The sequence below is a fragment of the Fistularia commersonii genome, chromosome 14 (genome assembly GCF_037954325.1).
Source record: "Fistularia commersonii isolate RoL2024-O1a breed Wild chromosome 14, RoL_Fcom_v1.0, whole genome shotgun sequence".
Classification (NCBI taxonomy): Eukaryota; Metazoa; Chordata; class Actinopteri; order Syngnathiformes; family Fistulariidae; genus Fistularia; species Fistularia commersonii.
In genome coordinates, this window is record NC_141297.1 from 12,967,294 (window position 1) to 12,980,435 (window position 13,142).

The window sequence follows — 13,142 nt, forward strand, 5'->3', positions numbered from 1 at the left end:
CTGAAGATGAAGATAACAAGAACCTATTCAAAGAATTAAACCCCTCATCATAGAAGTGGAATCCGACCGGCTTCCGCACGTCCCTTTTCTCAGCTGGAGCTCTGCTGCCTTTCTCAAGCCCCTTTTCTATGTGGAAATAGTAAAAGGAAGTATAAACCAACACACATACACACACAAACACACACACAAAAAAATCAGAAGTGGTGTACAGGTATCATGGTCCTTGTAACGCTGCGTTTATATCCCCCGCTCCTGTTAATCCCTGTGTCGGCCACTCCAGCGTGCCTCTCAGCTACAGCTCACAGTTTCTGAGAAGGAGTGTGTCAAAGCATTGAGCTGCTAATGCATAACCATGCACATTCCCAGCCAAGAGATGCTAATTCTACATCATAGGACCTGGTGTGGGTGGTCTTTCCCCATGTTTGGTCATGCTTTTAACCACTGAGGGACAACTTTGGCAATGAAATTCCTTCTAAAGATTTGATGGCCACTCTTCATCCTCAAGTTGAAACCCATTTCAAAAGTCAATCTGTTTGACAATTTTATATTGTATTACATATAGGCGTTCAATAAATTATATCTCAACTGTACAGTAATGGAGTTATATTTCATGGCTTTAAGGTTTGGAAAGACATCTTGTTGGATGGGAACAGTTTTTATCCATTTTAATACCATGCATTTTTACATCAATATGTTACACTTTACAAGCTTGTCTTGTAATTTAGATTTGCATTTTTGCCAAAATGATACTAACTGTAACCACAAGAGAAACTTGACACTTCTTTCTCACTTTTGCATTTCCTTTAGTTTTCATAGACACTGTGAAGTTGAGAGATTGTCTATAACTTTCAAGAACTGAACAACAATTCCCGGAAAACATGGCCTCCACCTTGGAATTGACTTATCATTCAATAGTTGTACACATATTAAATAGAATGGCTGGATGACATGAAAACTAACGGACTATAAAATTACATTTAGAAGCTCATTTCATAATTTCAGTATCAAGATATTGACTTCGATATGTAAAATGCACATTCAAGACAAAATTAAACCAAGGGGGTGCCCCCAGCAAAAATCAATTGTTTCATTATAATAAAACGATGATTATTGGTATAGCATCATTTAAGTGATACAATATAATTTTGGTAATTCCCTTTTTTAAAGTAAATTATTTTTCTTGAACATTTGTAATTTTGCTGTTTTAAAATGTGACTTACATGACAATGGCATTTCATAAAACAGTTTACACTGCTAAATTACCCTTTTTTTTTCTAAATGACCTTTCTTTCTGTACATCAGCACATCTTTATCAAACAAATAAGTATCAAACATGTGTTGCACTTAATTGTATTTTATGGCTTTAAACACATTTCCATATTGCTGAATAGTGGTTAGTGCTTCTACCTAAGCACGAAGATTCCGGTTCAGGTCTGACATGGGGACCTTTCTGTGTGGAGTTTGCATGTCCTCTCCGTTCTTCTCCAATTTCTTCTCACAGTCCAAATATATGCAGTAGGTTAATTTGGAAAAATTGCCCAGGATGACTAAGTGAGTATATGTGGCCCTGTGACTGACTGGCGATCATGACAGCTGGGACAGACTCCAGCATCCCCCGCGACCCTGAATGGAGGATAAACGGCAGACGATGGATGCTTACATTTTCAGCAATATATCAAATTGTCTACATCCAAAAAATTTAAATCTACAACGACCTGAACATTTGAATAACATTAAACAGTTTAGGAGTGCAATTCAGAAATTGAAAAAAAAAAATGTTTGTTGATGTGTTTGTTACATTTGCAAAGAAGTATGGTCCTAAAAGGAAAGGGGTGTCTTTTAGTTTCTATCAGTAACATGTGTGGTGAGAAGCTGTGGCACAAGGGGCTTCATTCAGAGATTTATGTAGTTTATTTGGAGACAAAATAAACTGAAAACATGAATTCATTGACAAGAGCTCTTGAACACTAAGTGTCAAAAACAGCATTCGTGAATAAAATTCATGACATTATGTGTAAAACTCCCACTCACAGCTGATGCATCTCCCTCCTTCAGTACACCTGTTATCTGTCACATCAGACCGGACACTGCCAGCCTTACAGCCCCATCTCAACCACGCAGACCTACATCTTACCCATCTACCCATACACATTGAAGAAAATCCCACCCGCTTATCATCAAAAATTAACTAAAAACAATCCCGCAAGTTTTTAACTCTTGACTCCTACTGTTCCCGTTTGTCTAATGAGTAACATCATAGCTGTTTTCATTCATCATGCTGAGGTTTGATGTATTTTTTCCACATTAATAGAAGAAACTTTTTATCCCATTTTGGTGAATGCGGGAGAGATTGAATAATTTTTAATCGACAATTTTTGTTGTCATGAATATTTTATTAAATACACACACATTGTCTTGACCAGGCACATACACACAGTCATATTAGAAATGGAACTCAGACAAGGGGACACAAATGGAATCGTAGAGCAGTGCAAATGGTGACTCTTTTTCCAAGCAAAACAAGCATGTTCGAGGAGATTCAAAAAGACGGTTCTGTGATGGCTTACAGCTATTGTTCCTGTTGAGGAAATGGAAAATGGTTTCATAAATCCTGCTGTGCATGTGAATGTTATTTTGAAGAACTGCACTTGTGATGAAATCAGTAGTTGAGGATAATGCTAAACTAACCTTGGTGGTTCTTTGCAGCAAATAATGTGACCTCAGGTCATTTTGACAGTTGGCATATGCCATGCCAAGTCCCACTCCTGACCCCAGCGAAATGGGCCATGTGTGTCCTGCAAATAAAGCCGGCACTTTACATCTTCCCATTGAGTGTTTAAAACATGAGATCTATGTCTAAAACTAGTTCACCTGTGCATGCAAAAGGACAGAACCAATGAGTTCAAAATATCCCTGCCAAGGTCAGTCTGACTGTGATCAATTTGTAAATACTTCTTCTGGGTAGGAATGCATTCGAGTATCCTGAGCTGCCAAAATGACATTTTTTCTCATCCCTCCTATTTCTAAAACCCTTTCCATGCTCCTCTTATGACTTAAGGAACATGAATGGGGCTCCTTCTTATGACAAGACAAGTACAGTCAATTTGGGATGGCCATTATTTACATCAAAATTAAAATCATGATACTCAGAAAAAGATGTGTGTCATGATATCCGTTTACTTACATGTCCAATAAACACAATTTAGTAGAGCGCTTCTCTATCGCAATGTGTTCAATTTGAACTTTTTAATATCTGCACTATTATTTTGACCCTTACAGTATGACACATTCCTGGTCATGTCCTTGTTTCTACTGATTTATAACACTTATTTGCTCAACTATTTTAAGAGAATGTCTTGAAGTAATTTTATTTCCTCATTCACTGTATTTTTTTTTTAGATATTCTGACTGATTTTCTATAATTTCTTTCACATAATTTGTTTTGAATTCCAGATGATTCATAAAAATCGCCCCTTTATACCACCAATATCCTACTGATTGTGACAGTATTCAAATTAATTTGCTGAAAGAAAAAAAAGAATTAGTTTGAATGTTAAAAGCATAATCATGTGCAACTGGTATAAATAATGATCAATGCATGAATGTGTGCTTTGCTCTTTAGCGGATGCAAATCATACATTAAATGTGGCCTGAGATGAAAAATCAAATAGTTATTACATATTTTAAAACACTTCTTGCGCACTAGAAGCAGCTGACTGCCTGTAGTTTGCACTGTCGGCGATTAAGAACATAATATCTAGCTCTAGACCTTCAATTCCTTGTAAAGGTAAAATGTTACCCAACCCACTGGAAAGACTTACTTTTGAAGAACAGGACAGAAAATACAATTCCTAATCCCAGCCCAGTGCCTGGAGGACAAAAGATTTGTGAATATCAGCAAGTTGTAGCAGAGTACTTACAGATAACTATATTTTTATCTATTGCATGCAAATATGGCTTTCCAGAATATGGTCTTATAGTGTGGACTCAGAATTTTGCCAAGTGACGCTTTTTTACTTATGTCTCTTTTGGAATCGATTCCACACATAGAACTGTAAGATCATGAAATTAATAACGCAAGTACAATACTATTTTTTAAGAGAGCAAATGCAGTCTCTAAAGATGCATTGTTTCTTAGAGAGTTGCATTTAACACGCGATTTTCAAATACTTTAATAGAAAAAACGCCTTGTCTTGGCGTCTCACCGAAATCCATTGGAAAATTCGCCAATTGTAACGGTACATTGCATTACTGTAAAGGATCGAGACAATGAAACACTTACATGGTGTTATTTTGGCCTTTTAAAATATATGCCCAATGTATCACACGTTTGATTAAACGAAGTAATTTAATTGCCTAAAATAAACTATCAATGAGCAGAAATTTTGAATTTTAGAGAGGGTGTTCTTTGGAGTTTTTTTTTTTGAGAGGGGGAAAAAAGTATACAAGAATAAAAGGGATCCGCTGAGTTTTATTTGCAGATGAAATCGATGAATAAATATTCTAGAAAGCTAAATATGAGTTGAGAGTTAAGAGTAATCGAGCTGTCCTTTACTGACCCTTTTCGGCTAGCTAGTTAGCCTCCTTCTGACTCAATGACAGCAATCGACTACCGTAAAAACCGTGAATCATTTTTCTCTGATTCAGCAAAAGAAGATAGTGGTTACATTTAAAACAATCGGAAATATTTACCAAGTTTAACAGCACCGTCTGCCAGGCATCGGTCCCACTTTTTCCCCAGCTCCAGCTCAGACATGTTGAACACTAGCTCGGGCTGGCTAGAGGTGTCAACGCCGCCTCATGTGACGCATTCACGGGCTGTCGGAAAACGTGCAACTATCGATTTAAAGGCAGACGAACGGAAAATGGAGGGCCTGTTTCTCTCCGGGAGTCAGGGCTGCAAGTATGCAAACGGGACGATTTGGACAAAATACATGTGAAACTCTTTAACAACAATACAAACGTGCTTATTTCTCCAACAACGGAACGCTACGGTAACCTAGCATTGCTGCAAATCGTTTCCCCACCATGGGATAAATAAAAGAGCTTTCAGTTGTCTATTTATTGCAAATTTATTCTAGTTTCAGAATGAAACATAGTTTGACACTTAGCACTAAATTTCATGTCATTATTTGCTTACGTTATAAACACTGATTTCCTGAGATAACAAAATACAATTTCTGACAATAGTGCCCATGTTTGACATCCATGACACAAAGACATTGCATTATTTTGAAAACATTGGGGGGAACATTTTTCATCAATTGGGATTACTAGACACACAATACTCATGAGAACAGAGCTACTGATGGTCACAGAAACAATGAACTGAATCTGAGGTCACATTCTATGTGAAATCCACAGACAGACAAAAATCTAATTCATAGATATGTACAAGTGACACCTCTGTGATCTTGCTGGCAGAGTGATGATAAACGTTGGCTTTGTAAATAAATCTGAGTTGGCGACTACATGGACTTCAAATGAAGTCAAAGCGATGTCAGAACAGAGAAGGGGCACCAAGAGGTAGAAATCATGTCCAAAAAAAGAAAAGTTATCTTTGGCCAAAAATGAAATAAAACCCCATGCTGCATTTTTTTCTGTTGGCGACTGACTTCTTCAACGACTGATAACCTCCTTATAAGATGTAATGTGTTTGAAGCTTGCTGGTGCGATATGTACACATCCAAATATACAGAAATTTCCATCCAGATACAGGTAGATGAAAATTTTTACATGGCCCTCATTAAATAAAATATGCTGTAGTTGAACAGAATTCCATCTGGTTTTAAATAATAATGAGGTGAACACAGTCAGGGACACTCTTAATCCTGTCCTGCAGTCCTGAAAAACTTGGTGTAGTCCAAACCCGAGTCCCCGCTGAAGCTGCTATGATCATTCGTCAGACTCTGGTGGAGGGGTTTGTTCTGATGCAGGCGCCATTTGGTTAGTTTCCTCGCTCGCCGTCTTCAAAGTGCCCTTGCTGATGGCCAGGAGGTCTCGAAGCTCCTTATTTTCAATCTGAATATGAATAGAGAAGCAGTGACTACGAATTGTCTTGTTTCACTGATACTGGAATGCATGAATAAGTTGACAGACAAGGTAAAAAAATTGCAAAATGTACAGATATTAATTTTTGACAAACACAATACAATACACACAAAAGGTCCAGACTAAATGAATTTGCAATTTACTCAAAAGGATTTTTGGATATTCTACAGATATTAACACTTTTTAACAGGCTTCTGTTAATCGAGTTTTTATTTTATGGTCTCCAGGATAAATGTGGGGAATTTTATTCTGCACAAAGATGTCTGGAGCAGAACTTTTCAAAAATCTATAACAATAAATAAACTTGTACCCTTTATCACTTGACTTTATTTTCAAAAAAGAAGCTGGTTTATTACAACATCATTTTCTTAATTAGAACTAAATGCATAGAAAAATATACAACAGGCCTGGCCAACCTGTGGCTCCCATGCCACAGGTGTCATGTAAATTTTTGTGTTTGTGTGTTGTTTTTCTTTTTTGCTGTGCGCGGACAACGCTGGAGCAGCACATGATTGCACAAGTAAAAAACACACAAACACAAAATTCAACATGAACTGAAGAGACGCATGCGCTGTGAAAGTCAGCGTTGGCTTTCTAATGGCTGAAACTTGGATGGAATGTTTGCAAAAGGTTTCCCTAAATACTCATAATTTTGCCCCCACAACAATTATGGCGGGATCTGATGTGACTTTTTTCAGAGAAAAATGCAGACTGATTTGATTAAACTGAGTTAAATAACTGATTTAGCGGAGTTGGAACACAGCCTGGTGCACTGACGAGTTTCAATTCAGCCGTTTGTATTGCCATGCCATTGTCGATCACTGTGTCATAGGATAAATGTCCACGTCAGAGAGACGAGGTGATTGCGTGATAATATTATGAAAGTCATGTTTATGAGCAATAGGCACAGATAAATAACCCAATAAGACCATAAAACTGGCCTTTTCCTTAGGCTCACCTCCAGCTGAGCAAGCCTTTCTCTAACAGAGCAGTAGTGCTGATCATCCACCTGCACAGCTCTTCTCATCACCTGTCCCATCTCACATATCCGCTCCACCTGGCTCTGCACTTCCTAAAGAGTTACAACATAAAATAAATATATGATTAACATATCACTGCAATAGTCCAAAGACTAAGTATTGTTAAGCCAAATGAATGCCAATATACTTTAGCGTGGTCCTCATGGAGGCTGAGGACAGGTTTGGTGTCCAGCTCCTTCTTTGCCATCATTAGCTGGAGCATCTGCTTGCGGTACCGACCCATGATCAGCTCTAACGTATACTGATGTTCTTCAAGAGACAGCCAGAGTTCTGCAGGAAAACAGGGATACAACAAATATAGCCAAACAGAAACAAAATAGAACAAGCTAAGTTTGTTTTTAGAAACCTTTATTCTCCTGTTGAAGCTCCTTCATTTGAGTGTTTTCCTGAGTCAGAAGGACATGGGGCTTGTATTTGGTCATCTCCTGAACTTCTGAAATGTCTTCTGTGTGCTGAGAGAAGAGGGTAGAGATTAATTCCTGTATTTCATAATACATAATTTTTCAACTTGAAAAACAAGCATTAACTCCATTTTATATTCTATACCACAGTGGACAATACCACGCAAATTCAGAATTGAAAAAGATGATTCATTAAAATAAAGAATATAGAACAGGAAACACGTGAATATATAATAGCAATAATGTGTTTTATTTCCCAAAGAGAAGATTTGTGAATCTAGTGAGAGAGGATATGGAGACAGTTGGTGTCGAGAGGAGGATACAGAGAATATGGTTAGATGGCGAAGGTTGATTCGCTTGTGGCGACCCCTGAAGGGAAAAGCCGAAAGGAGAAGAAGAATGCTTTTGTGTTGTGGGGAAACTTGCCTGAGGAACCTTTCCAGCATCCTTTGCTTTAACAGTTAGATCTTTGTGACCCTCCCATAAGTTAATGCTTAAAAGCCCAATTGTTAGTGTAGGTGCCCCATATAATACACTAACCCGTGCTGTATTTTGGCAGAAACGGAGGGCAGAATGTGGAGGCACCACAGGCATAAACTGTTCCCATTGTAAACAGTGAAATCCTTCAGCACATATCCTCGTCTGTATTTACCATTTGCAAAATCGAGGTTCGTCACAATTTGTATGATTGCAATGATGAGTTGGGAAACCAAGGCAATTGAACATGGATTAGCGTAAGACAAACACACAACAGCAACTTGTTCTTCGGTAGAGTGAAACAAAACGAAACGACTATCCGATTATATATGACGATAATTTGAGTTGACGGAGGGAAGGGAGACTGACCTGGAAGTCAATGACCTGTCCTTACCTTGTCTGGAAGGGCATTCCCCACCTCCTTCATGCTCTTCACCCTCTGGTTGAGGGCCCCGGACTGCTCTATCAGTCCCTCGGCGGCCGTGTCGTGCTCTTTTAGCCTCTCAAGAAGCGTCCGAGCGTCGCCCAAGACTTTCTCCAAAGTGCAGGCCATTTTCTGGAGGCTGACGGATGTCCGTGCGTTAATGTAAACAAGCTAGCAGGTTGACTCGCAAACCGCACTGTGTTGAATAGCGCTGGCGAGCCGGTTTACGGAAACCTTTACGATACTGTTAGCAAAACGAGCGGCCTGCTAACAAAAATGACAATAGCTCGCTGAAAAGAATTACAAAACAAGTTATTTATTTTGTTGTCAAGTCTGCCGTTTATGTGTAACTTACAACGATGACGTCACTACCAGGTCTTCTTCTGTGTTTTCAAAGCGGTTGGTAATACCGCCACCGGCTGGTTGTATTCTCTCTCGTTACATTGAATGAGGAACAATAGTCTGCCTTCATCGTAAATATTTCTTTCTTTTCACTAGAAAATATACGTGCGTAAAAATGTTTAAGTACTTTTGATAGGTTAATAATAATCGTGCTGCAAGGAATCATCAGGTTATCATATGTTTGATCAATTTTAGACTGCACAGTTGAAACTAAATCCCATGACTATATTAAATTTCAATTGAAAAAAAATCAAGCTGAGATATATAGCTTATGGACTAAAAAGTGCATGTGGTATAGTCAATATAAAGGAGAAACATTATTTAGGAGTAAGATGGAGCAACACACTTATTTCTTTCTACACACATCGCCATGTCCCTGTATTATTCAGTGGTGCCTCCTGGCACCACTCCAACATGGAAGGATTCCAGAACACAACACCTTTCTCTGAAACAATACTCTGGGTTAAGTGTTGAAATTAAAGTAGTGTATCTGATTTTCCCTTGAGGAAATAATTGTAACAGAGGAAACTCATTAATGCTAGAAATCAATGACACAAGACCTAGTCTACTGTAATTATGGGGACACCCAGTGAAAATATACGAACCTGTAACAAATGGAATTGGATAAAGTTAAATAACAATTCCATGATGAGGCAGGTGACATTATCACTTAACAAAAATACACCCATATTAACCAAACAGAGCAATAGGAAGGAATATCATGAAAATAGGTCAATAAAAAATAAAGTCCTGCTACCACTTAGGCTCGACTCTGGAACAGTTAGTGGTCAGAGAACTGTGTGGAACGCAGACAGGATGCGTCCCCCCCCCCCCCCCCCCCCCATCACTGAGTTGGAAGGTATTTGGACCGACTTGCTTTTCCACTAGTACTGCTGGGAGAATGAATCCTTATCCTCACTCTCCCTCCCTCCTGGAATGGAGGATCATGTGCGCCACACTTTGAAACAGTGTAGTGCTTCATCTTGCTCTGATTCCTCTACTTTGTAACGTACTTCCGCAGGTAAAGGGCTCACAGTAGGAAGCTGAGATTGAATGTCCAGTTTACTGCACAATGTAAGGCCATTGAGCTGTTCATGAAGTGAAGCCGAGGTTTGTGGCATGTGGTGTCACCTGGTACAGCTGAAGTCAGGACAGAATAGCCTCTTTCCATGGCTGTGACTGCAGGATGGCTGTCTGTAAGCATCTTCTCAGGGACTGATGGAATCTTTTGACAGTACCATTTGCTGCAGGGTAGTATACAGATCTTTGAATGTGGCAAGACAAGCTTGGGCCACTTAAAGTTGTACTCACTTAAAGTCATGGCATAGCGGCAGGCAAGGGAAGCTGTTTCAAATTGCCCCACTAGTTCAAGGCCTAGTTTCTCCCAGCAGAACCAGGAGTCTGAGCCTTTGAAAATTATATTGTTTTTCACTGAGAGCTCATCTCTCACCTTGTAGTAGGGATTCATGTCTGGGTTCATTGTCTCATGGAAAAAGGCCAGCCATGGTGAGTCTGTTCATGGAGAGCTTTTTTTTCAGGACATGACGAGCAAGCAGCCTTGAAGTCAGCCAATGAAAGACCACAGTGTGGAGGAGATCAGAGCCACTATTTCAGACCAGCGTCACATACGCATCCCAACTCTGCATATCCTCTTGGTGGTAAGCAATGTGGTCTGTGCCTATGTGATCAATATGCAAAGTAAAACAATGGCCCCATCAGTATGTCTGCATTTTTTCTGTAGACCACACACATGCCAGTGTCTCCTTTTCAACAATTGAGCACTTGCATTCTGTTATAGTAAGCATGCAGGAAGCAAAAGTAAATGCTTTCTCAGTGGCGTCAGGCTGTACTTCGGCAAACACTGCACCCAATCCTTAATCTGAGTGGAGCGTAAGGTCGTAAAGGGCAAGGGCCTGACTAGCCACCAGGAGCTTTTTTGAACTCCTAAAATCTGCTCAGTTCATGTAAATGAGACAGTCTCTTTGGCACACACCCAATGTCAGGAGCATCCGAAGCAGTAGGTGTTGTTGCATTTGTAGACACCACCGGTGTGAGCAGCACTGTTGCTGGGGTGAATTACTTCATATCAAATCGAGACATCCCTCTTTCCACTGTGAAGAATGTGGCTTAAGCGGAGATGATGTCTATGTGTAGTTGAGCATGCAGGCATCCCAGCGCATCCCGGTAAAGGCTGTCGACACTGGATTCTCTCTGAAGAATTTCTGGTAGATGTGGCGTGGCGGTATTGACCCAGTATCAACCAAAAGTTGCATTAACACAGCAGGGGTAGTAGGGGGTTGGCAACAGTGATGTTGCAAAGGAGTCTCTCTAGGGCATTTGTCGAGTTCTACAGGTACAGTATGGTGATATCTGGAAACTGCTCTTCATGCACATCACTAAATGGCGCTGAACGACAGATCCTAGCGTAATGTCCTTTTTATGGCAGGATTTACACTGCACATTTGCTGCAGGGCACTGGGAGGGATTTGCTAAATGCTTGTCTGAGCCACATCTGAGGCAAGATTTGCGCTGGGAGGGAGGTGCAGTTGCAGCCTGAACAGTGGGGCCAGTTCTTTTTGTATTTCACACTATGGGGCTCAGATTGTATAGCCTGCACTGCAGCAGCTTCCATCTGTATTGCTAATGTAGTATCCTTCTCCAAAGTCAAGCCACAATAAGGACAAACCTTGCAACTTAAAATAACTTTTAACGCACTTCTTCCTCCTCTTTCCGCAGACATTTCCGCAGACGTCCCTGTATTATTCAGTGGTGCCACCAAGTGGCACTCCAACATAGCAGAAATCCAGAACACAACATACAACACTACCCTCTTTGATTAATATCAATCACAAACCACAAACATGTTAAGGTTTCTCAAAACTATACATAAGTGCAGTGCTCAAGTAAATATGCTGTGCTAATGGTTCCTTGGGGAGGAAGACACACAGAGTTGAAATACATAAACATCAACAACATTTAATTAGGTTTAAGTTGAATTCAAATATCTGCATATGTACACAATGATCATTTAAGACATCTGAGAGAGAGTGACACAGGTAAAGGGCATGTTGGCTTTCATACCTTCAGATTAACAGTTGGGTTGGTAATGACGATGGTTACACATGATCTGAAGCAAACGAACCCTTTATCTGGACTTTTCTGGTATCCAGGACATGTAATGTAAGAATTTCAAGATCCAGTGCTCATTAGACAATGTGACATCAAACAACCAAATTTTACTAGAAAGCGTCTCGAAAGTATTAAAAGTAGGCTGAGACAATCATTTTAATTAGATTTGAAATCATTCAAAATGCACTATGCATTCTATTCACATGACTGAGTTCAGTTTTAAATAATATCATTTGATAACATTGATGTGTCTTGTATTTGTCCTTTCTGAAATCTAGCCATTGTCCTGGGATTTTGTATCGTTGATGTTAACATTTTTAACATCTTTGCACCATTTTACTTTTACACAGTATATGCAAATGCCAAAATCTCACTTCTGACCAGTCAAGCAAGATCAACAATGTTGGTCTTCTACGCTCAAATAACAGTAGAGTGTGTTTGCTAGACCTCCAATCAGTAGGACAGGGAGCCGACTTGTTATTCTCAGTAGGAATTGGCAGTGCAGAAAAAAGTCAAATGAGCTCACAATGTATGGGGCTGAAAACAAAAACGGAACACAAGAGAAGTGGGATGACAGAGAAGAACAGAAAGTGATAACTAGATTTGACAAAAACAATAAATCAATGGCATACCTGTATGTCACATTGTGTAATTTACAAATATGACAAAGAAGGAACTAAACTAGATTGGACTGTATCAGTCTGGAATATTTCTCAGCTTTGTGTGAGGAACTGACATTAAAACACTTAGCTCCATAAACCCTTTAGTAGCAGAAGAGCCTCAAAAGATGGACAGTGGAAAGAGGACTGGTTATATCTGCATGTTGGGCTATTCTGTAACATTGGGGAGAGCTTAGTGTCCTATCAAGGCTTCATCTTTAATAAGCAACAAAAACTATAAACACTCAAAATGTATTGTCAACCCCCACCATATTAAAAAACTCAACAACAAAAATGCCTGTTCACATTTTTTAAACGTCGAGAACCTCAACACAGAATAATGGCATAATATTGATGCAGCCCCACTACATTAGTATTAATAAATAAATTCATTTTTCAAGCAAGCTGAAAAAATTTTTGTCAAATTGACAAAAATTGTCCTTTCCTGCTTAGGGAAAAAAATGCTGAGGGAGCCTTGTAAGGACTTGAGCAATCTTGAGGTTGATTAGAGTGAATGTTAGGACATGATATGAGTGTACTTTCTACCCCTCCTTGGAGC

At 39.4% G+C, this 13,142-nt stretch overlaps 2 protein-coding genes across 2 annotated transcripts; both read right to left on the minus strand.

The window, feature by feature from the left end:
- Positions 1–2,372: 2,372 nt before the first annotated feature.
- Positions 2,373–4,809, minus strand: micos10 (mitochondrial contact site and cristae organizing system subunit 10). Its single transcript, XM_086159077.1, has 4 exons — positions 4,693–4,809; positions 3,822–3,869; positions 2,689–2,795; positions 2,373–2,578 (listed from the first exon to the last, which is right to left on the minus strand). Exons 1-4 carry the CDS (start codon positions 4,754–4,756, stop codon positions 2,570–2,572), a joined length of 228 nt encoding a protein of 75 aa, XP_086015203.1. The 5' UTR covers positions 4,757–4,809; the 3' UTR covers positions 2,373–2,569.
- A 247-nt stretch (positions 4,810–5,056) lies between these two features.
- sike1 (suppressor of IKBKE 1) lies at positions 5,057–8,771 on the minus strand. Its single transcript, XM_086159076.1, has 6 exons — positions 8,749–8,771; positions 8,364–8,532; positions 7,438–7,543; positions 7,219–7,361; positions 7,010–7,123; positions 5,057–6,021 (listed from the first exon to the last, which is right to left on the minus strand). Exons 2-6 carry the CDS (start codon positions 8,520–8,522, stop codon positions 5,896–5,898), a joined length of 648 nt encoding a protein of 215 aa, XP_086015202.1. The 5' UTR covers positions 8,523–8,532; positions 8,749–8,771; the 3' UTR covers positions 5,057–5,895.
- Between the last annotated feature and the right edge of the window lie 4,371 nt (positions 8,772–13,142).